Raw genomic sequence first — 26,233 nt, 5'->3', positions numbered from 1 at the left:
TAAGCATTTAATTGTTTTAGAATCCTCATGTGTAATAATTTACCTTTTTCTCAGTTTCGACAAAGCACTCCATCAAGCATCTGCCATGACAGCCCCTCCTAGTGAGAGAGAGTTGTTTCAAGAATTTCTTAAACATGTCAGAGGTCAGCTATGCCTTCATCTTGCAACATTAGTGCTGAAGAAAGCTAATAAGGTAATATACAACAGTGCATGTCTTCTCTCTACTGGTCAGATATGAGATCCTTAGTGTGTGTTAAAGAATACATTATTAATGTTTACTGCCAAAGACAGGCACTTCCTCATGGGGGACGGAGGGAAGGGATAGCAGTAATGAACAGTTGGCAGAATGAAGACAGGGAATATAGGAAGTATCCCAAGAAAATCTGCCATAATACAATCTTTACCCATCTAAATTATAAATTTCACTTGCGGGGATAATACATTTCTCTGGATTGGTGAGCTATGGAAAAATTATGATAGAAGTTACACTTGTACAGTGTGCTCACGAAATCCGTATACCTTTATGTTACATCATGCTGTCCGTGGGTAATGTCACGTTCTTGCTTGTGACTTTTGCCTTTGCAACGTGTTTTACATGCTTTCTCAAGGTCTGCTGTCGTAGGTGGTGCCCCTTGTTGATGCTGTGAGAAGCACAATGTGTGATGGCAGATTGAAGTCGAAGCAATGGCTGACACAAGTGATTACAGAATTAGGGAGTATTTTGTGACTGTTGTGTGGGTCCATGAGTGCCTGTAAAAGATCATGGATGACTTTGTTGTGCGGTTTGAGAAGGCAGCATTGACAAAGAAGTTGCAATAGAGAAAGACAACAAGATTTGAATGTTGTGCAGATGTGGCTGAATCTGTTGAATGATCTCCAATTAAATCCATGCGAAAATGTATTGGTGAGTTGGGAATACCAAAAGTCATCCATAAAAAAATGCATGAAATGGTCCTGCAAGTGAAATATTGGTATCCGTTGGAAGTTAAGAAATTAACAGATGCTAATAAGGACAGACGTATGGACACTTGTGCTCTGATGATGCAACAGTTTTCAACAATGGCTCAAAAGGAAAGGTAATATTTTCAGATGAATACGCAATTTATCACACCTTCTGCGGTGGCATTGTCTTTTTTTTTGAGGGGGAAAAGAACATTCAAATTTCTTTCAAGAAATAGAACTAAAAATTCGGTACATGCAGTCTTCCGGAATGTGGCCCCAAGGATGTTGATTAACATGAACAACAGAACATAGTGGCGAATTTGGCTATGAACACTGAGGAACACTGTTTTGGATTTCTAAGAAGTATGTTCCCTTTTGTGGTGTGTGTGCGCGTGCGTGCGTCTCACCATTGTAAAAGTGTCAAATAACACACAAAAACTTAGGTGTGTACAAAACCAGTCATCAGTTAGCATGACCTTAGAAACACAATTTGAGCAATTTTGGCTGGTTAGATTATAACCAGCAGGCACACTATGTATTCTTTATTTGATATCCTCTCCATCTGCAGGATATTCATCTATCGTTCTTGTTGTTTTTCACTTTCTGAGGAATAAACAATTATTTCTTTAATTTGTAGGATGTGATGATATTGGATTTCTAAGTGGTTTTTTTAATCAATGATTGTTCATGTCTCCCTGTACTAATAACATTCCAAATCTGTAATCACTTTATTGACTTAGACATTGCTCTTGGTGCACAACATGAAATGGCTGAGCAGTGGGAAGAATAAGGATAGGGGTGGAAGGTGATGATCAGTAGAGTGGTGGAATGTTAACAAGGGAACCTGAAGATCTGCTTCAGACACTATCCTTGCCCCACAGAAATTTCACTCAGACTTGATTTTTAACTCTGCCATCTCACAGAAAGTAATGACGTAATGCATGAGCATCTGACATTTGTTAACAGGAGCGTGGAAATTGGCGTGAGGCATGCCGTGTCTCTTCACCTCTTCTTCTTCTTGCCTTGTCTCCACCAATTGACATGCAATCCACCTGGCTGCTACAAGCAACTGAAACTCGCAAGAAGACTGTAGACTTGTGGGCCAAAGAAACAGCATATAGAAATAGTCAGGCTGGTAAGTATCAAGCTTTCTACTGTTTATAATAATCCAGGAAGCATGCCTACATTTATAAATGCAATCTCTTTAAAAGTTGCATTGTATATCTAAAAATATAGTGCCTAAGTTCAATTTTGTTTGCAGGTCACGTTTTACTTAGCATGGTTCGTGAACGCAGAAGTCAATTTTTGGATCGTATATCTCAGTACTGTTCAGGAAATTGGCGGGAACGTGTCTTTCAGGTAACTTTATAAGTCACTGATATTCATTCTTATGAGAATTGGTGGTGTAGTGTTTATGATTGGATCAGGAGCTCGTGTGTTTAGATTAGAGATTGATGGTTTTCTAAGGGCAGTAGTAATTTGTAGAAATGGTTTCTTTTAGAATTAAAATAAATCTAGAGCTCCTGTGCTATAGATTGAAGCATGCATAAGGTTTAAGAAACTTAATGATAAGCTGTACTTCACACCACCAACTTCCTGTTTTGTAGAAAAAGATCTTAATTGAGACTGCAATTTCTCTGTATGACATCTTATGTCACTGCAGAATCCTCTGATGGAAAAATGACGGGAAAAATAGAGTATGGGTCTTCATAGACCATATGAGTATTATTTAAGAAACATTAAAAAGTTATTAACAAAGATTTATATTTTCAAGAGAATGCATGCTAATACGGCGTTTTTGGAATGTCACTGTGCTCTTCCACTGAGAACTTATAATGGATGTTGGAAGTGATGTCCACGAGTATCAATACAGGCCTGGATCTGTTTAATTATATCTTCAAACATTTTAAATAGTTCTTGTGAAATACTCCCTCTATATGCAGTTATTGCAGCTTGCATTTCATCAATTGTGCGTGGGTAATCTTGATACATTTTTGCTTCTCACTATAGAAAAAAAAAAGTTTTTTTAGTGTCAGGTCTGGGGAGTGTGAGGGCCATAGATTTATTGGAGACGCAATTTCCAAAAATGTTAGTCAAAAGTTGTAGGAATGTCAGCTGTATGTGCAATGACACTGTCTTGTTGGAACCATGCATAGATACTTTATTTCATCTTCAAATCAGTCAGTGAAATTGTAGAGAATGTCAGAGCAAAAACATTCACTATTGATTGTTTCATTAAAGAAAGAAAATAGGATGTCTGGAAATGCCAACCGATACTCCAAGTTTCTGATCATGTAATGCTGTGGTATGTAAACTGTGAGGATTATCAGACAACCATAATTACTTGTTCTGTAAATTGTTGTGGCCGGAAAGGTGAATCCAGACCTTGTCTATGTAAAAAGTAACATCAAGCACGTTAACACTTGACATTTCTGTCAAATGAAATTTTGAAACCATTACAGTTGCTTAATTGCTTTCGTGGTCAGCTGGTTTCAGGTTTTGTACTGCTATTACTTTATATTACTTTTTGAATGCTTCTTCTGGAAACACATTTGACAAGAAATATACATTTTCCTTAAGAAAGAATCATGACATACTTGATGAAACATAGAATCTACAGCAATTATTGTTTAATCATAGAGTTGCCAAATGATAAAGTTAAACATGACAATAAAAGAATCAACATGGCCGTGACATTAGAATTGTAGCAACTGTAAAAAAGAATTATCTGTCTGAGTCATAAAAATGCATAGTGACTGACTTTTCTGTATCGATGCTGTAATTATTTTGTCTAATCATAGTTAAAGTCCAGTAACTATCTTGACTAGCTTTTTCAGTGAGGAACTTCTCCTGAATATTTGAGAAATATTAATATAATGGACAAAATATCTGATGTTTTGTTGATTATTTATTTGAAACTTTTCTTACAGAGAATTTTTACAACCAGAGATCACCAGCAAGGCATGTCGCGTTCACATTTCGTCAATTTTCCTGGATTTTCTGCTCCTCCAATGAGGTTACCAACACAAAGTGAATTATTACCTCATGATGAAAGTAAGTAATTCATGGTAGTGTCTTTGATCTGTTACTGAAGTTATTGTCATGTATTTCTGAAGATATAAATGTAAAATCGAGTACAACAGTGTTAACTGTTGTTGGGTAAAAACAATACTCTGAACTCTCAGGGGTCTTAAGTAACAAAACAGCCAGCAGTTAATACTAGGAAGCAAGAAAGCAAGTGGAAGACCTTCATTTGATAAGCTATTGTTGATATCAGTGGTATATGAAACCAAATTATTTGACAGTTTTGTAACATGGAAAATAGTGAAAACTTTTGTGTGATTGTATAGTATGTTACATGCAGTACTTCTTTTTCAGAGGCACAAAAACTGCACCCAGGCTCACTTCACCACTTGGTGTGGTTAGGACTGCAGGATGTGTCCAACAGTAACAAAAAGAACACAAGTTTGAAACTGGGACCTGATTTTCAATGTCAAGTATTTGAAGGTTTGCAGCTCACATGCAACAACTTGAATTGTGCTGGCATGGAGACACTAAATAGACTTGACATTGATGCATTCCTGTATGCTGCAGGTAATATTTTGTGGTAATAGTAATTGTCATAATTATCAGTGTTACAAAAGTTGTCCTTGCATCATAATCATCCTATCTTCCACCTTTCCTCTTTTCTTTGTCTTCTGATAATATTTCTACTGTTACGCATCATGTCCAGACAAAATCTATTTAAAAATTCTGTTTTCCCGTACAGTGAAACCTCGATCCATCGTTTTTTTGGGGAACAGGAAATGAAAATGATAAATATGAGAAGACGATAATGCCGGGAAACCATAAAAATTGCCGTATTTGGGCATATAATAGATGCAACAGAGCTATGAACGTAGCCCACTGTTCTCTAGATAATTTAACTGGGAATACCCACATAATCAATGCATTTAATTTTTAACAATAATCATAAATAATGTAAGTATGGACATGTCTCGTAACATTTTATTCTTGTTTGTAAACTTGCGATTAAAAATCTATTGTTTGCTTAAATAGGGTATAAAATAACAACCGAATGGTTAGTGATTACACTGAATGCACCTTTATTAGAACATTATGTACACTATTTCTTGCAGAAAAAATCTGCAATTAGCTTTTGTGCACGTTTTATGCCTAAATTCTATAGTGAATTTCTGATAAGAACAATACTGAAGTAAACAGAAAGGTGGAGTTTTACCACCTCCCACACCTTCGTACGAAGTCATGCATGTGATGAGGATGACGTACGCACTAGAAATTAGTTTGCAATTCCTTACGAGATGTTAGTCATTACTGATAATTTAGACAGAAATGAAGTACGAAAAAAATCATAAATCTAGATTCGTGATACGTTCACGATGCAGATTTGTGTTACCATAAATCCATTCCCAAGTAGGCGAGCTTCCATTAGCACATACTGTTGCATTACATGCAACTAGAACCTGTGTCACAAATTAGACCTATAACATACGCATGAAAATAATGCCGGAACTTGTCTAGCTCTTTAATAACCCTACAGAGATAATTCTCCTGTACATTTCGAAGCATATAAACATGTACTGAACATAAACAATGTACAGAAACACTTGCCACTGTGAAGATCGGCATCTGTGTTGTAGCACAGCTGACTAAACAATTCGCAGCATTAATACGACAGATCTCTTTAGGTAAGATGACTGCGTAATATATTCCATAATAATACTGCATCAAGTGTTTATACACCTCCACATCATTTTTGTGTGGAAAAATATGATTAATCAATAACAGTCTTACTAATAAACTGTGTATAGTTTTTATACTAGACTTATGCAGAGTTGAGACAGAAAACTTTACTAATAAACCATGCAGAAGCGATGGATGTATAAACAGGCTGTAACTATACAATGGGAATTGCTTTGCAGTAGTTAATATACACGAAACCCTTGTTTAAGCGTTGTATATAGAGAAAAAATGGCCGCCCCTCTAACAGCTGTTCGTATTGACTGTCATTTTATTATGATGGTTGCCTAGTAACCAAAGAAGAACAAACCAAAGAGCACAGAATAATTAGAATAATATTACTGTAGCTTGTACTCTTTGACCAAAATATAGTATGGTAATCGATTAGAGGCTTACTGTTAGGTTTCGTAACAAGCTTAGGTTCTTAGGAAAATATTTGGGGCTAAGAGGGATGAAGTTACAGGAGAATGGAGAAAGTTACACAACGCAGAGCTGCACGCATTGTGTACTTCACCTGACATAATTAGGAACATAAAATCCAGACGTTTGAGATGGACAGGACATGTAGCATGTATGGGCGAATCCAGAAATGCATATAGAGTGTTAGTTGGGAGGCTGGAGGGAAAAAGACCTTTGGGGAGGCCGAGACATAGATGGGAAGATAATATTAAAATGGATTTGAGGGAGATAGGATATGATGGTAGAGACTGGATTAATCTTGCTCAGGATAGGGACCAATGGCGGGCTTATGTGAGGGCGGCAGTGAACCTACGGGTTCCTTAAAAGCCAGTAAGTAAGTAATCGATTAGAGCCAGTTGTACTATCGATACTTAACACGCCACACTAGACCACTCTATCGGATGCAATAGAGAACCTCAGATATTCTATTATCTTTCGTAACGAAGTAATGACAAAACTATGACGTAGCTGTGTAACAGTTGTACTGTTATACGCGACGTATGTAGTGATTATTAGTAACGAATTTACACACGAGGTATAAATGAGCTACTCATTGTATAAGTATAAGACAGTTAAACGTCTGTATATATAGTTTTTATTAGTAAGACAGTAAGTTACTATAAAATTGCATTTCTTTTCGGAATCTAATACGTCTTCATAGCACAGAATTTCCGCATTAGCAGACTATATCAAACACACGTGGAGAATTCGCACGCTGCACTAGGATGATGAAACACGTCACGCATCATGGCAGCATAATACATTTTACGTTTCTCCGCGAAGTTTGACGCAATCTCCGAATCGCAAACTTCTGCATCTTCTGCATCTTCTTGCTTCAAAGATAATGATGGAGAGCACAAAGTTCGCCCTTTCAAAGTAAAAGAAAACTATCCATGCGGGAAAATATGGCGTCGGAACCGTGATTTCGCAACGATCGATGCGATAAAACGATAGTTCGAGGAACGATGGAACCGAGAAAAAATAACGTTACTTATATGGGACAATTTCCAGGACCAAAAAAAGCGGACGAAAAAAGGTGGGAAAACGACGATAACTGGAACGATGCATCGAGGTTCCACTGTATTTTCTCTTGTTCAGTTTCTTCTTTTATTCTACCTGTCATGTCTGATTTGTATCCAATGTGTTCTATGTTTTCCTAAGGTGTTTTTGTCTAATTTATACCTAATTTGGGAATTCTCTCCTTTCCCATTGTTTTAACATGTGCAGCAGTCTTTCTTTTGGTTTATTTACATTTAATATTTTATGTGGAAGTTATGTCTGTCATTTTGAAGGGGGGGAGGGGAGTGTGCGTGCACGTGCGCGATTGAAATTCAGTTGGTCGCAGTATTGTTTGTTTCTATGCTTACATTTTCTGTCGCTTAATTTAGGGACCACTACAGTAGGAAAATTTCAAGCAGTCCTAGAAGTCTGATGACTTATATCCATGATACTGTAAATTTTTATTACTGAACAACAATGTAATTTTATTATTTCAACAATTACTCTTCACTTTCTACAATTTAACTTCACTCCCGTCAACAATGGGATTTGCTCTCCACACAGTAACACAGTATTTGTTAGTGCACTCCACTGACGACAATGACAATTTACTTGGATTATTGCGAACAACAATGAACTGTTAATCTTAACTAATATTCACAAAGCACTATTTACAACATACAACTGTCAGTTCTCAGTTCACAGCTCGTTTGTCTTGGCTAGTTCTTCTAACTCAGTCACTCGCGTTCAGAGAATCTCGAACCCCAGACCTTCAGAGACGATCCGCTGAACTTCGAACTCAGGTCCCCCAACTGCGGTCCACTGCACTTGAACTCCGGGCTTCAGGCTCCACAGTTACGGACACAACTCAAGTCGTGCTCTGGTCTCGAAGCTGGCTTCACTGCTACACAAGACTGGCTTGCTGTCCACTGACTTACTCTCTGACTGACTGGCTGAATGACTGTCTCGCGTTCACTTGCGCGTTGCCTTTTATAACCAAACTATAGTTTCTGGAGAGTTCGCGAAAGATTCCAGTCTCGAATCATCCGGATATCTCTCCTCTCTGCCGCAGTCGCTCTTTCCCCTTTCTCCCCACCATAGCACATGCCACAGGAAGCAGATGCGCGCGCAACCTCTGCGCTGGCCGAACTTCACTTCACTTCTGCTGGTCGTGAGTTCGAATCTCACGTCGCTGTCACAATACTTTTCACCAATACATAAGATTTGCCTGTGGATTTAGGTTTGCACAGACTTACCTCCAGATAAGTGTATGGGCCCCTATACTAACTTCATCTGATCAAGTCTATATCTGGTATCATTATTGATCAACTATAGATTTTATATACCATAGATTTTATTCCAGTGCACACTTAGTGTGAATAGAAAATGTAATGTTTTCCTAAAATGTTTTTAATTAGCAAATTATTTGATGAAACACTATCAGAATTTGTAATAATAATGTTCAGAAATTAGTGTGTGCCCTATATAATATATTTTCAGAGTCAGATTTTGCATGTGAAAAATGACAAATTAAATTTGGAAAGTCTTTGCATCTGAAATGAGATTTTTTTATTAACGATGAAGTAAAAAGCTGTGAAAAATTTATAGCAATTCATTCCTATGGATATATCCTTCTAAAAAGGAAAATATTTAACATGTTTATTATCAGAATTGTGGTGAGTGCAATTTTTGTAAGAAACTTCTGGATTTTTAGCAGATTATGCATGGCATTTCTGACACATCCTAATTATGCCTTGCACTAAAAGGTTAACACTTTTCCTTTCTTTCAGAATATTCATATTTCTTAAAGTATTTTTAATTATATAAAATTTTTTTTTTTTTTTTTTTTCCGTAATCTGTTTCGAAAGATTGCTGTGTATTATTCTTATATGTATCAGTAACTTATATGAATATTCAATATGAACATACTTTGTTTGAAAGGGTTTGAAAACACTAGTTCGAAATCGAAATGATGTAATTGTAATGTATTAATCAACTGCATTATGTTCATTGCAGTGTTTTGTGCTAGTGCCACACAGGAAGAGCAGCAAGCAGCTGGGTACTGGAGTGCAGACAGACCTGTTACTTTGCCAGCTAACATTATTGAACAGTTGTGCACAGTCAATCAAGCTAAATGGTAAGTTAAAATTTTATCCTGTGTTCAGAAATGAAGTTTAACTTCTCGTTCTAGTAGGACTTCAATTTTACATTGATATGCAGTAGAACTGTACTGTATGTAATAAAACATATCTTATAGAAGCAACTAGAGTGGTGCCAGCCAGAATCTGTCCCTGATGATAGAATTGTACATTGGCATATCTTACAGTACATGTGGTTAGTGATCATCTGATGATAGAAATTGAAGTTACCATCATCAGGCTTTTTTTTAACAACAATAATAATAATAAAAATATAATTGTCAATTCCCTTATGTTTTAAGATGACTATTACACTCTTACTACGTCATACTACTTTTGACCAATAAAACGGTACGAAAGGACGTATTTCAACCAATCATGACTGCTTATCGCACAATTTTATCGTGTCCCTAGCATTTGTTTAATTTTATCGCGTCCCTAGCATTTGTTTAATTTTATCTCGTCCCTAGCATTTGTTTCTTTGTTTGCCAACATTTGAAACTGCGCTGGTCTGGACGTCAAAAAAATATATATATAAAATTACAAATCACTCCAGTCGATGCACAGCAGTTTCAAATATGACTCGCATTGGCATTCAAGAACAAGAATTAATAAAAATCACTGATCATACCTATGCATCTTCTGAAATCCGATTTACAAATAAATGAAGAGCACCATTCGGAAATCCTGAATAAGTTGAATACACCATGTAGACCTAAATCAAAGAGTTCCACTTCTATTACGCACACGTCCAATATAACATAAATTGAACCACCAACCACATTCAAATTTGAAAATTGTACATTCAATAATTATTCCTTTTAAAATTATTCATTCGGAAATCCTGAATAAGTTGAATACACCATGTAGGCCTAAATCAACGAGTTCCACTTCTATTACGCACACGTCCAATATAACATCAATTGAACCACCAACCACATTCAAATTTGAAAATTGTACATTCAATAATTATTCCTTTTAAAATTATTCATGTTTATTTTTTATGTCATCGTCATTAATTAAAACTTTTCTAACACTTGTGTACAGTATATTAGTTAGGTTATGTTATAGCTTCTGCTATATGATATTATGGATAGTCACGTATCAGAGATTGTTTAATATTAAGATTTATTGAAAATCATCTGTCAAATGACGTTGATTACTGGGATTCGGATAATTGAAGTGGAATGTTGCATTTTAATAAAAATGAAAGTGAATCAACAATGCCTTCTTGACTAGTAACAGTCCACAGAGTTCAATGATGATTCCATAGTTGGCACAACTGATACCGGTAGCAAGAAAACATAATCATAAAACACTACTGCCATATAGCATAATGTTGAGATGGTACAATAATAATAATAATAATAATAATAATAATAATAATAATAATACTTATTTGTCAGAAACCAGTGTACAAGGCCTGGATATGACATCGTCAGGTTCGATAGTTGATACATTTGAAGACAGTTGTATTTTCATAAGCCAATTAATGTTTTATTGTATTGGAGTACTTTGTTACTTCTAATCTTTATATACTTTCTTCTAATCGTGTAATAGTCAATTAAATCCCACTCGAGTTTTGATTTTCTCTAGGTAAATCTGCTCGTGTTCCACTCGCAGATTTATCGATAAAATCAAAACCTCTAGTGAGATTACTGTTGACTATTACACTTTTACTACGTCACACTACTTTTGACCAATAAAACAGTACGAAAGGATGTCTTTCAACCAATCATGGCTGCTTATCGCACAATTTTATCGCGTCCCTAGCATTTGTTTATTTTTATCACTACCCTAGCATTTGTTTCTTTGTGTGCCAACATTTCAAACTGCACTGGTCTGGGATGTCAAAAAAACAGAAAATTGAAAACTACTCCAGTCGATGCACAGTACTTTCAAATATGACTCGCATTGGCATTCAAGAACAAGAATTAATAAAGATCACTGGTCATATATGAAGAGCACCATTCGGAAATCCTGAATAAGTTGAGGGATACACCATGTACATCAACGAGTTCACTTCTTTCATGCACATGTCCAATATAACATGAACTGAACCACCAACCACTAAAACATTCAAATTTGAAAATTGTACTTTCAATAATTGTTTCTTTTAAAATTATTCATGTTTATTTTTTATTTCATAATCATTAATTAAAACGTTTCTTGTTTATTTCATCATCCCTAATTAAAACTTTTCTAACACTTGTTTATATTATTTAGGTTATGTTTGTTATAGCTTCTGCTATATGATATTATGGATAGTCACTTATCAGAGATTGTTTAATACTAAGATTTATTGAAAATCATCTGTCAAGTGACGTTGATTACTGGGATCCGGATGATTGAAGTGGAATGCAAATATTTTAATAAAAATGAAACTGAATCAACAAAGCCTTCTTGACTAGTAACCGTCCACAGAGTTCAATGAAGATTCCATAGTTGGCACAACTGATAACAAGAAAACAGCTAATCATAACACACTACTGCCATCTAGCGTAATGTTGAGATGGTACAATAATACATTTGAAGACAGTTGTATTTTCGTAAGCCAATTAATATTTTATTGTATTGGAGTACTTTGTTACTTACTTACTTACAAATGGCTTTTAAGGAACCCGAAGGTTCATTGCCGCCCTCACATAAGCCCGCCATCGGTCCCTATCCTGTGCAAGATTAATCCAGTCCCTATCATCATATCCCACCTCCCTCAAATCCATTTTAATATTATCCTCCCATCTACGTCTCGGCCTCCCCAAAGGTCTTTTTCCCTCCGGTCTCCCGACTAACACACTATATGCATTCCTGGATTCGCCCATACGTGCTACATGCCCTGCCTATCGCAAACGTCTGGATTTAATGTTCCTAATTATGTCAGGTAAAGAATATAATGCGTGCAGTTCTGCGTTGTGTAACTTTCTCCATTCTCCTGTAACTTCATCCCTCTTAGCCCCAAATATTTTCCTAAACGCCTTATTCTCAAACACCCTTAACCTATGTTCCATTCTCAGAGTGAGAGTCCAAGTTTCACAACCATACAGAACAACCGGTAATATAACTGTTTTATAAATTCTAACTTTCAGATTTTTTGACAGCAGACTAGATGATAAAAGCTTCTCAACCGAATAATAACACGCATTTCCCATATTTATTCTGTGTTTGATTTCCTCCCGAGTGTCATTTATATTTATTACTGTTGCTCCAAGATATTTGAATTTTTCCACCCATTCGAAGGATAAATCTCCAATTTTTATATTTCCACTTCGTATAATATTCTGGTCACGAGACATAATCATATACTTCGTCTTTTCGGGATTTACTTCCAAACCGATCGCTTTACTTGCTTCAAGTAAAATTTCCGTGTTTTCCCTAATCGTTTGTGGATTTTCTCCTAACATATTCACGTCATCCGCATAGACAAGAAGCTGATGTAACCCGTAGTACTTCGTTACTTCTAATCTTTATATACTTTCTTCTAATCGTGTAATAGTCGATTAAATCCCACTCGAATTTTAATTTTCTCTAGATAAATCAAAACCTCTAGTGAGATTACTGTTGAAAATGCATATGCATAAAGAAAAAGAAAAATCTCGTATCGTACTCATAACAGGAGAGACCGTAATTAAAATGTTGATGGCTTGTGTTCCTGCTAAGTTAGGCAAACTCAATTCATCTCATCATTGCTGGATATTAGAGTCTTGCACTTAATAATTACACTTACTTGCATAACAATATTAGAAAGTATTTAAATGAATAAATATAAGCGTTATCATACAAGCACAGCAATATTGTACTCTTTTGGGATAAAGAAGTAAGAACAGAATAGACAACAATCCAGACATCATTTTAGTGGACAATGTATGTTATAGATGGTGTTCCTTCAACTCCTACCTTAAAGGAAACAAAGGTATTAACATTATGAAATGGCAATTACAGGAAAATAAAATTCATATGATTCATAGAAGTTATAGTTTCAAGCGTGGTGGGAATATAATGGTGAAGCAGTGCGCAGCCTCGCCCGTTCTCCTACTACGTGATGACGTCACGCGGGAAGCATTGCAGACTCTCTCGCAGCTTGCTAGCTTAGCTTAGCTCAGCTCCGTAAGGTTTTGGAAGAGGGGCAGGTTAATTGATTATAAATACCAAGAAGCTGTATTAACTAATCCTTTCCCTACTAACGTCTTGTCAGGAACGTGATGCTCTCCCAAAGCATAGCCGTCTAGACATGACGTCTTTGTGACCCTGCTACTTTTATTGACAGTTTTCATTCAAGATGTCAAATGCAGTTTTTTCAAGCTGTCTATTTAGAGGGTTGTTGTATGTTGTAAAACGATCTATCATGAAGAAGAGGAGTTATTTTCCTCTAAATATACGCGAAATTTTTTCCAGAATTCTGTTTGAATAAAAGTGCATTGAAGTTCTGCCCTGCATTCCAAGTAGAATGAACAAAGTTTAAGAAAGGGAGTCAGAATCGAGGTCTTGTAAGAGTTATTGGCAGTAAAGTGACATGACAGAAAAGGTCTGTCTACGAAGCACAACATTCACATGGTCAACAAAAGAAAAAGGGTAACAATGAAGGGGAATAAACAGTGGTGAAACTGAAGGGCGTAATAGAGTACAATAACGTTATGTTGTGGGTTGACTGTCAGGTCAGCGTCAGAATGAAGTCTTATATCCCTTCTCCATTATGGGAAAATACGTTAAAAAAACTACAGAAATGTTTCTTCAATATAACGTTTATGGTACTTTTGAGCTTTTCAATGTCTGCGTAATTGCATGTAAGACTGTGAAGGGAACAAACCCAGGAAGGAAAGGATCTGTACAAATCTTCGACTTGACCTGGATTTATTTTATTGGGTTATTTTACGACGCTGTATCAACATCTAGGTTATTTAGCGTCTCAATGATATGAAGGTGATAATGCCGGTGAAATGAGTCCGGGGTCCAGCACCGAAAGTTACCCAGCATTTGCTCCTATTGGGTTGAGGGAAAACCCCGGAAAAAACCTCAACCAGGAACTTGCCCCAACCGGGATTCGAACCCGGGCCACCTGGTTTCGCAGCCAGACGTGCTGACCGTTACTCCACAGGTGTGGACACTTGACCTGGAAGCAGGCATTTTATAAAGGGCTAACCTTGTCTAACTGAAGTGTTAGTGAAAGGGGAGGGGATGCTGGAGTTACGACGACAATATTACAAACAAGCTGTTGGGCTTATCCCCCCCCCCGTCATGTACCTACCACCCACAGAAAAAGAAGTCAGGGAGAACCTGCAAAGTTTGTAAATCTCACAAGAAAGAAGCGAAACAACGTGGGAGTGCAAACAATGTGTTGTACTGGAGTTTTTCGAAACTTAACATACTGTTCAAACTGTTACCAAATTATGAGTATAATATCACAATTTGTAGTAAAAGACCCATGTTTATTGCAAACGACCTCCACCTGCCTTTAAATGCCACTTACCGCACACCACCAATTCACTGTCTGCGCGTGGAGATTTAAATAGAGATTCCAAGCAATAAACCCGTCCTTTTAAATCTTACTGCATGAACTTAAAGGTAGCAACAAGCAAACTTTAGAAAAGAGTCAATAATGAACATTTGTTAAAGGCAGGTATCGAATTAATTACGTTTATTCTGGTGTACTGCTTTCGTTAGAAGATATCTTAAGTTCATGGACTCAACTCGGTTTGATCCATTCAGGGTGATGGACAGAATACGTTTTGAATCAGACCTTCGATTTCAGGCTGGCTTTAAAGAGGCTGAAAAATGTGAATTGCAACAAATGTCAAGTGTAGCATGATGAAGTGTCCCTAAAAGAAGGCAAATTCGAAAAAAAAAAACGCATTCTCGATAAAATGTGGACTTAACGCGTTTTGATTCCGAGCTCCTCAAATACGTTCAATAAAGTTTCATCGTCAACAGTTTTACATTACTTAAAAAAACACATATCAGTTTTTCATTCCAGTGATTCTGCATATTTCTTTTAGTAAAATGCTCCTGCACACAATTTTAATATCTGAATATTTTTTACACAAATTAAGTCCACAATTTCCACATCTGACATTAATTTTCGTAATATGAACGGCTTCCCTGTTAGCAGCTAGTACTTGAAATAGACCTTGATTCACCCTCACCAACCACTTCTGTATTATCTTCCTCACTACCACTTTCTTTCTTCAACCCCGCCGGTAAATCAATTTCCAATAGCACTATAAGTCTACTAGTCGTTAAAACTGAAGAATATTGCTGGAGAAGATTTTTAAATGTAGTGTAAATATTTGTAATTTAAATGTGTATTGTATTGATTAAGGCTGGTTGAGTGGAAGAGAAGGCCTTATGGCCTTAACTCTGCCAGCAAAAATAAAACATTATTATTATTACCTATTATTATTATTATTATTATTATTATTATTATTATTATTATTATTATTATTATTATATCACTTTCACCCAAAATATTAAGACTGCTATTATCCACAAAACAACTCATGTCTATGTTCTGTATCCCTGAATACAACTAGATTTGAATAAACACCAATAAAGAAAGAACAAATTTACCAACTCAAGTTTCTACACTGCAAGTAAATGGTAAAGTGGAGAATTGAAACAGTAAACGACTTTAACGGCATTACAAACAGTTACAACAATGGACAAAAATCACATAATTCAAACTAGAAAATGTTTATAAAAGTGTAAGTCATATGAAATGCCAAGGGTGGGTAAAATCTGTCCACTAACAAATACTTCAAATTATTAGTCTGCTATATTTTAAATCTAAAACAGTACACATGTGTGCATACTTATCATGTTAGAGACAAATAGAGTAAAGGTGAAAGCTGTCAGATTTCATTAATTCAAAAAAAAAAATTAGAAAATAAAAAGGGTGGGCAAATTTTTCCCAACCGTGATAATGCTAGGGTTAAGCGAGAAAATAATTAGTTTATGCCCATTGATTGACGCCTTTTTTGCTTCGCTATTGACATTCGAGACAACTCAATCCTTCCATTTAATGAAGCCTTTTCTGTCTGGAAGTTGTTAAAAGATACTAAAGCTTTAACATTTTATGAGACATGTAATTAAGTCCTTTTAGCTTAGAAAGTTTTGAAGAACTATGAGAAAATTATTCCCTTCTGCGGAGCGACTCGTATGTGAAAAATGTTAACAATATGATACACAGGAACATACCAGTTAATAGTTATTATAATGCTGTAATTACTCACGTTTCGTTATTTAGGTCTAATGCACTATCCTCTGATACATGTTCGTCTGAATTGGTTTTGAAGTGGCCTGAAGAGTACATGAACTATTGGCAATGATGTCATGAATTTCTTTTCTCCTTTTCGGTTTTTCACATCTGTCCAATCTCAGATTATTTGTTGATTTTCGTTTCAAGCAAGACTGCGCCAGAGCTTTTCTGGGTACAGCGTCTACTTTCAGAATACGACTGCTTTTTGGTCCATAATTTAGGAGTTTCTGACTCCTCAAAATGAAGTGAACATATTCGAGCTGAAACAACATTAAGTCTTAAGATTTTTACCCCCTTTCTTTTCCCTCAAAGCAATCTATGGAATAAGTCAAACAATAAGTTTAACATGAAAATATATTTTGCAAATGAGTTGCGAAGCAAATAAAATTTAGTAACATGAGAGAAAACTCATCGTGCTGTAAATTGACTTCATCCTCTCTTCTACAGGGATGCAACCATTGTCTTGCCAAGTCTTCATTCTTCGGAAACCTATAATATTTTACGTCAGTTTCTTTTGTTTTTCGATTGTAACTCAAAACAACCAGATACTGCAATCCAGGCATACTAATAGCATGTGTCACATTAATAGCATTACTGATACAAGAATAACATTAAATATAATATATTATATACATATATATATATATATATATATATATATATATATATAAACAAAGAATTAACACCGTGCACGTACACACAACAGCTGTTTGTTTTGTTCCTCGAGCACTGCGGTGCGAATTAGCGCGCCGCTGCTGCTTCCCAAGTGACGACATGCTCAGTAGAAAACGAGTTTGAGTCAACCGTCTGCTACACCATTATATTCCCACCACGGTTTCAAGAATTTTATCTGCTACAGGAATAATACCATATCACTTAAACTTAAGCACAACTGTCAAATAAGCCTGAATATCTATAATTTTATGTTTTAAATGCAAAAGCTGTAATATTAAAGGCATACTTCATGACAAGGAAACTATAACAAATTCTTAGTCTTTAATGCACCATTAAAACTCATTCAGGCTTCAAAGAATATGTCGACTCCACTGATCCAGCAAAGTGCCTCCACTCTGTTCTGTTCATTGCTGAGTTCTCCGAATTACCAGGACCTCGTTCATGGCATTCTCTGTGTTCTTATCCTTCCATCTACTCCTTGGAGCTATTAAAATTGCTATTTATAATACTGTGTTAATACTGTACAATTGAACTTCATTAACACATAAATACGAGATTATAAATGGTGCACAAATATTTCTGTGTTAAAATGTTTTGTATAAGCAACGTAAATATTATCTTAAGTGATGGTATACAAGCAGTTTATGTGTTACACGTTTTCAATTCTGAATGATCCCACTGAATGATTCGTGAAATTGTTCCATTTTTTAAGTATAATAACGTAACATATATGACAAAGATGAAGTATCTCTTATTTCTGGTAAGAGATTTCTGTAAATATTTGTTGGTTTCATATATCTGCAGTGCTTGGGAAAAGTGGCATAAGTCAGTTTCCACAAACATTTTTTAATAATTTATTGACAATTTACGGAACATCTGCTTGCTACAGATATTATTGTTTAATCAAAGTGATTAAAAGTATTATCAGAGTTACATGTATTGTTGTTCCTGTATTTGACCCAGGTGGGCAGCAGCTTACCGTGTTTATACAAATCAAGCAAAAGGAGATCTTGGTGAACTCAGACTACACCTGCAGAGGGGAATTGAAGTCGTGAGAGTTCTTGGAAACCATGGCCTGGATGTGAAACTTATAATTCAGTTAGCACAAACGTTTGAACAGAGAGTAAGTACTTAACTGCTTCAAAATGTATACAGTGTTCACTTTGTCTTTGTAAATGCATTTCATAATTTTTTCTCTGCTATGTAACTTTTTTTTTGCACTATTCTAGATCAGAATGAATAATTCTCTTAAATTGTTTGTGTATTACTATTGCTGGTAGTGTACTACTACAGCTGCTTTACAAGCATTCCTGTCACTTAATATTAGAGGAGAAAAATTCGCTCCGGCACCAGGGATCGAACCTGGGTCCTTGGTTCTATGTAGCAGGCCCTCTCACCATTGAGCTACGCCGAAGTTCAATCCACAGCACCGGATCGAACCCCCTTCCTCCAGTGTTTTTTTGTGGCCTGACTCCAGGTTGGGCATGTATGTTGACATTTTATAGTAATTCGACTGCCATTATACAAGGAGCGCACTCAGTTGAGTGACTTGGTGACCGGGATTCCACAGTAATCTGTACAGAAATATGCACTGTTGCTAGAAGAATCTATGTAAAAATCATTATTTTTTGGTCCTACAGAATACATCTGTTATGGTAACAATTAATATTAGAGGAGAAAAATTCGCTCCAGCGCCGGGGATCTAACCCTGGTCCTTGGTTCTACGTACCAAGCACTCTCATCATTGAGCTACGCGAATTTTTCTCCTCTAATATTGTTGCCATAACAGATGTATTCTGTAGGACCAAAAAATAATAATCTTTACGTAGATTCATGTCACTGTTTAGTTCCTTTCTACTGTTACTTGTCCATGTCCAGGCTGCAACAATGGCTGCCCGAACAGAAGGTTCGAATGACCTGCCTGCAATAGAAGCTAGAGCCTCATTGTATTGGATGTCGGCTTTGCCATTGCTGGAGCGACTCCAGCGTAATCAAGCAATACGTGCCCCTCATACAAGGCTCTTTGAATATCAAGGGTAAGTTCTATTGCTGTTATGATATAAATTTGAGTTATCAGCTGTAAGTAGAGGAAGGAAACAAACCAATAATGAATTCTAAAGAAATTGGATTTGGAAACTATGTGGAGAGTAAGTTGTACATTATCTGTAGGTATAGTCGTGTTGCTGTTATTTCTGACGTGACTCCCACTCTTTGCTTACGCCTTAGGAAATGAAGGGTTTATAAAGTGTAGGTAGGTAGTATCATTCGCCATTTTTGTTCTTTTGTTGCCGAGCTACCAGATGAGGAATCTATTTGCTGCAACGTTAAATATTATCATATCGTAGCTCCTATAATAATAAATCAAATGCACTGTAATTGAGCAAATAATTGAGCGGAAAATTATGTCTTCTTGTGCTTTCTGCGAATGCCAACAAAAGAACAGAAATGGCGGGCGATTATATTAAGTATTTATCGAGTCTTAGGAAGTGCATAACATCATTAGCAGCGTATGAGAAGACACACACGTTTAAATGTAGCCGATCTGCAACGTGATTGGCTGCCGGAAATAAGAACTACGGGACTATAGTAATTGTAGGAATATTACTACCAAGAGTCAACTGGGATTGCATTCCGAAGGAAGTGACAATTGCCATATGTTACTGATAAAGCATGCAGTAATTAATTTATGATGCAATCATTATGATTCTGTCATTGAAATTGGCAGATTGACAGTTTGTTGCTATTTTAAACAGTTTTGTGAAAATGAATTAGATTTTTAACTATATGTTGAGTTTAATGTGTCTGAAGTATTGAAACAAGCTTCACCATCAGGATTGTTTCGACAATGACGTTGACTATGACGGTTGAGTCTATAAATAGCTGTGAAATGTCGTATGTTAAAGGAGCAGTCCACGACAAAATTCCATATTTCGATTATATTATAGGATGTTTACCAAAGTAATCCTCGGATTAACAGCCTTTGTCGCATCGCTCTACGCCTTTTAGTTTGCGAAATATTAAAGGTCTTCCTACAAGCTCTGACGTCATAACCACTGATCGCTTCATAAGACTGCGTTATAGTTCCGTTTGACATACAGCGTAGAACGAGTAAATATATATTCATACGTTACAGTCAGTTATTATTAACACACATAGGACCTATCACATGCAAATACTGTAATAATAATAATAACTTACCCATTTTGAATTTCGTACTCATAGTGATTAGAACAACTTGGGTCTGGTAAGGGTTCAAACTGAAAAGGTTTATTATGTCGATCCATTATAACCTAAGTCAACGCCTTCACTGAGTGAATGAATGTATGTGAGACGTGAAATATTCGTTATGAATAGACTGCAAATACGTGTTTATCTTACGTCAACAATAAATTAGTACATGGTTTATATTATTTTATTGCGTCATAGTTGTTGAGTCACACGGTTTAGGCACGAAGCTATGTTTGGGGGAACCTCTAAAACATGTGGATCATTGAATTGCGGCAGTTGATAACCAGAACTACTTCCAAGACATTTTTCTGTATAGTATCTTCTCTCCACGCATTTTTCTTCCAGCTGTATGTTTTGTCTTCCACCCATCGTTTAGTGGCTTTAGAGTACTGGAGTCTGGAGCCAGTTACATCTCTTTTCACGTTGTAATTATGGTCCATTATCGCAATCTAGTTCTTGTTACCATTCCACCATATGGAAAGTGTTTTCTCTTAAGAGTATAAAGCAAGCTCTCGTTATGGTATGATTCAAATTTGCTCGTGTAACAAAATTGATTAGTCTGATTTAGAGCTTTCTAAAAGGGCAGGGTTACATACAACTTTTTTCAGAACATTGTAATCGCTGGATCCAGGTTCGACCCATTCTCTCTCACTATTGTATGGGTGAATGTGTGCATATTTTTTATTATGTCTCTGTTTCTCCCCATTCCTGTATATTACAAACATGATTTAATACAGAAATTCTCTCCGGCGTGGCTTAGTGGATAAAGCATCAGCACGTAGAGCTGAAAACCCGGGTTCAAATCCCGGCGCCGGAGAGAATTCTTCTCCGTTCCATCACTCTTTCATCATGTGATGACGCAGAATATCTGCATGGAAATATCATATGTACTTCGGTACATCAAAATATATATATGATATGCGTAATAAATCACTTTGTGATTTAAGACGGCGCCCATACCGTCGGATCCCGGCCAATCAGTCACTCATCTGAGTGCACCTCAACACATGTATGGACTTCGGTCCTGCGTTCATAGACATCTATGACGTAGTGCAGAGGGCGGCCACTAGAGGGAACCCAAGAGATGGAGCTTAATCTGAGATGATTCTAAACGGCGTCTTGATTGTATCCGGCGTGGCTTAGTGGATAAAGCATCAGCACGTAGAGCTGAAAACCCGGGTTCAAATCCCGGCGCCGGAGAGAATTTTTCTCCGTTCCATCACTCTTTCATCATGTGATGACGCAGAATATCTGCATGGAAATATCATATGTACTTCAGCACATCAAAATATATATATGATATGCGTAATAAATCACTTTGTGATTTAAGACGGCGCCCATACCGTCGGATCCCGGCCAATCAGTCACTCATCTGAGTGCACCTCAACACATGTATGGACTTCGGTCCTGCGTTCATAGACATCTATGACGTAGTGCAGAAGGCGGCCACTAGAGGGAACCCAAGAGATGGAGCTTAATCTGAGACGATTCTAAACGGCGTCGGGATTGTATCCGGCGTGGCTTAGTGGATAAAGCATCAGCACGTAGACCTGAAAACCCGGGTTCAAATCCCGGCGCCGGAGAGAATTTTTCTCCGTTCCATCACTCTTTCAAAATTAGTAACGCTGACCAGAATACAAAAAAAAAAAAAAAAAAAACCGCTTTTTGACTCCCTATTTACTTTCTGTTTCATGTGCAGCGTCCTCGAAACCTGATGAATTAGAATTTGAAGTTTCTTCTTCTATTTGAAAATATGTCTCCAAGTCAGTTTCTGCTCCCCCGCATTTGATTCACCACACACATTTCTTAGTGTCTCGCACCCTGTCTCACACTGCACAACTTTGTTTATATTAGGTTCCTGTGAATTTTCAGCCTCATCGAGAACTACACACACGTAATATTTTCAGCTATAGGTGCATCACTGCAACTTGCTATTACTTCTTCGACGACTTTCTTTCATTTATAAGCAGAGGAGCGCGTAGATCAGAACTGTCTTGGGGAGATTCTCCTTTCAAAAATAGGAAAGGGACAGCAGTTTTCTTAATTTTCATAGGAATTCTATTGTCTTTCATTAAACGTCTTTTTAGTAAAGACGATTCTTCAAAATCAGTTTCACGGAAATGACTGGAACACACAACAGTAGTTTTCGATAGTGTAAAACCTTTTCTGTTGATTTTCTTCACCCATGTTTTAAATCTTTGCAGTAACTTTTCTCTGTTCGGAAATACATGAAATGATACCCCTTCTTCAAGTTCTGTTTTTGTTCCCTCTGAATACGAAAAATCACGACACCACGGCATTTTAAACTGTATTACGATACAGTCTCTTCTGTTTAGTCTACTGTAGTTCAAAATCATTCATATAAAAGAAAATACGTCTACATAAAACCACAACATTGGTATGTGCTGGTTTTATGATTAAATTAAAAGCAAAACATGACTTCACACAATCATAACCAAGTCCGAAATTCTGTTCACGTTTATTACGGCCAGAGAAGATTATTTATTTTAATACAAAGCGCTGCGCTGCACTCGCCGATGTTCTCGGTCTACTACGCAATCACACCAGTTCAGTGGCTGTGACGTCATAAGTATTTGTGCGGAGTCAGTAACTCAAGAACCATACCTCGCATTGACATGCGGCAAATTACATTCTACTTAGATTGAAAAACGTGTTTGATTAAAGCCAACTTAATTTTATCGCGGACTGCTCCTTTAAGTTTCAATACAGAGTTGGAAAATCGAATTTATTTTTACAATCCAATAAAAGTAAACGTATTTGTTTATTTTCTAAATACTGATGACGTCATCTGATTAATATTATACTTGTGTCTGGTTCATTATTTGTCGTTGCCTATATAGGCTACACAAAAGTAAAAAGATATAATCTTAACTGAAATTAGTATTTGTATAATGAACACACAATACAGTACCTTATTAATGTTCATATAAAATAAACAGAATTATTGGATTTTCTACATTTGTTTTTTAATATGCCAGTAAATGTCTGTGTTGTTATTAACGTTTTTCTCTGAAATGTTGATAGCTTTGCAGTTTAGTACGTGCTGCAAGTTTATAGTTCAATTTTCTACTCTGTAGAGAACACGATTTAGTGATGTATAAATTCCAATTCTGAAGAAATGTGCTTTCAAACATTCATGTCCAGTTACTAGTCTGAAGATTACTTTTCTTCTAGGAGAATTAGGTATCAACTTTTTTTTTTTTTTTCCACACTAAGATTTTCGTGCAGTTATGACCTTTTGAGAAGTAGGCTCGTACTTAAATAAAAAAGCTTTTGGAGATTGTTAAAAAAAACTGAAGCATTAAATTTGGCAAAAGGTTGGATTGTTACGAAAATGCAAACAAAGGTTGGCTGTTCATAATCTGCACATACTTTGCAATCATATTCTGAGTTTTAGAGATAATAGTGTTGTTGGAACAGGAAATAGATGTGTATATGAAAGAACAAAAGTCGGGAAAACCTGATAATTGAAGCTCTATTGCAAGTCAGTAGGGTGAATATTCCTCCTCAGAAGAATAAACGAAAAGAATAACAAACAGTTAAACCTGTAGAAAAATAAAATAAAAAAAAAACCAAAAATATTTATATATCTTAAAGAAACTTTTATGGTACTACTGTGGTGTTGATAAATAGGAGCATGTACTATTTATGATTAGCAAATATATTTGTACAATTTAAATAAAAGGTGACAGAATCTGCAGAAATTAAGTTAGATGAAAAGTTTAAAACTCTACAAACTTCTATTTTTATTTTGAGATAAATTTAAATTTCATGTGTGAATTCCTTGTCTACTCTTAACATGCATTCATTTGAATGTGATGCAGATTATTTATATACACATGATGTCATATTAAAATATTTCATGGTATCTTGTTTCTAGGAAAGAATTATCCAGTGCAGAAGTTAATGCTTTGATAGAAGAAGGTCGCTTCTTCTTGGCCTGCCAATTAATGAAGGAGGATAAACATGAAAAAGCAATTGAAGCTTTTCAGCAGTTGAAGTCTCCATATGCTTCTTTCTATCAGGTAAATAAAAATATCCCTGTGGAAATATTTGAACAGTGTTGTTCCCCATCAGTGGATGGGATATTGCAGTTTATAGGATATGATTTTCCTGCAGTGACCTGCACAGTTCTCTGACTTCATCCTGTGCAATTTCTTCCATTGAGGTATGTGAAGAACCAGTTATGCATACTGTATGTACCTATCATCGTGTCTGAGTTGGTCTGGTGGTGACCATGCTAGATGTTTGATCTGAGGTTGATGATTTCCACACTAGGGCACTGAATTTTAAAGAATAATAAAATCTTTAGTATAAGTTCGTCTCTGAGGGAAGTAAAACTGGAGCCCTGTGGTGTAGATTTACTGTAAATAGAAGACCCTGCCATTTCTTGCCATGTTTAGTTTGTATTCAGAATAACCTCTGCACTTGAAAGCTTCGTTAAATGAAATACTATTACTACAGTGAACCTTATTTATGTGTTTTCACTTCTATGTTTTTCGTATTTACAGTATAACCTCGATCCTTCGGTTTTTATAGGAACAGGGGATAAAACAATAAATATGGGAAAATGGTAATACTACCAGGAAATCATTAAAAATTACTGTATTTATGCGTATAATAGACATCACAGCGTTATGGACGCATCCCATTGTTTACTACATATGCAACCTTGACAGCAAGCTATGTTAGCTTAGATTATATTCAGTACTTGTAGGAGTCTCCGAAGTTTATGCCTGCATTTTACAATGGGACAATACTAGGCCTACAGTAAACTCTCGATTAACTAGGATGTTTATTATCCAGGACAATCCTTAGTGAAAAAATATATATATATAGTCCTATGAATAATGTTGTCTATGTATAAAATAAGAGGATAGGGGAACCTTGATTCCAAAAGTCCATTTCGTGAATAATGCCTTTAATGTAGACTAATTATTAAAACCATGTTTTAACTTCAAATTTTCAAAATCATCCTCATATTCAAAACTGCATGTCCTTAGCCTACAAAACTAATAATCGTGATACTAGTGCGATCATATTATATCATTCTATTAAAAATTGCATTTGATCTTTCTGCAACTAGAGAAACTGAAGCCCGATAGTTTCTTCCCTATGGCTGCATATCCTGTTTTTCACGACAATACTAATGATTAAAGAGGCAATATTCACCTTCGACAAAGTTTTTGTTTCTTTGTTTGTGCACCTCGTTCTCAAAGTTCTCGTTTAGGTTCATGAACATTCAATTTGCTCATATCCATATTCTGCATACTGTAGATTTCCCCATCCATTTCTTAAGGGGAATTGCTCAGTATTATACAAGTTTACGCTATTATTTATTGTAAATTAAATTAAATTATGAGGTAAGAAAATGCTGAATTATATTAATTATACTAGGTTATACAAAATAATTATAAATATAATTTTGACACGCACAGAAAAACAACAAGCGGGTGAACATAATCAACTGCAGCATATGACATAATATAGCCTTACAACATGTTGTGCTGCATGGAATGTTCCTGCCAGCTAATGGTAAAACTTCGCATAAGATATACCTATTCAGTCAGCTTTTGTGTTCAAGAGAAGAAACATGTTTGCCTATCAATCAACAAATAAGAAACCAGGAAATCATTACCCCTCCCTTCCCCCCCCCCAAAAAAAAAGAAGACTAAGGTTACGCATTGTAGTCTGACACTTCATATTCCACACTTAGAACAATAATGAAGAGTGAAAAGGAAATAAGAAAAAATGTATCTAG

General features: G+C 36.1%; 1 protein-coding gene across 3 annotated transcripts in view; it reads left to right on the top strand.

The window, feature by feature from the left end:
• Window positions 1-26,233, top strand: part of Nup358 (Nucleoporin 358kD) — a 125,638-nt gene that overhangs the window by 21,317 nt on the left and 78,088 nt on the right. For all 3 annotated transcript variants that reach the window (XM_069820346.1, XM_069820344.1, XM_069820345.1), the window contains exons 6-14: window positions 55-193; window positions 1,909-2,077; window positions 2,204-2,301; window positions 3,873-3,996; window positions 4,321-4,536; window positions 9,178-9,298; window positions 18,187-18,346; window positions 19,102-19,259; window positions 24,353-24,497. In XM_069820346.1, coding sequence (XP_069676447.1) covers window positions 55-193; window positions 1,909-2,077; window positions 2,204-2,301; window positions 3,873-3,996; window positions 4,321-4,536; window positions 9,178-9,298; window positions 18,187-18,346; window positions 19,102-19,259; window positions 24,353-24,497 — 1,330 coding nt within the window. The remainder of the gene's footprint in view (window positions 1-54; window positions 194-1,908; window positions 2,078-2,203; window positions 2,302-3,872; window positions 3,997-4,320; window positions 4,537-9,177; window positions 9,299-18,186; window positions 18,347-19,101; window positions 19,260-24,352; window positions 24,498-26,233) is intronic.

Source organism: Periplaneta americana, chromosome 3, assembly GCF_040183065.1.
Source record: "Periplaneta americana isolate PAMFEO1 chromosome 3, P.americana_PAMFEO1_priV1, whole genome shotgun sequence".
Taxonomy (NCBI): Eukaryota; Metazoa; Arthropoda; class Insecta; order Blattodea; family Blattidae; genus Periplaneta; species Periplaneta americana.
Note: the sequence above shows the minus strand (reverse complement) of the source record. Positions and strands in the feature narration are given on the sequence as shown.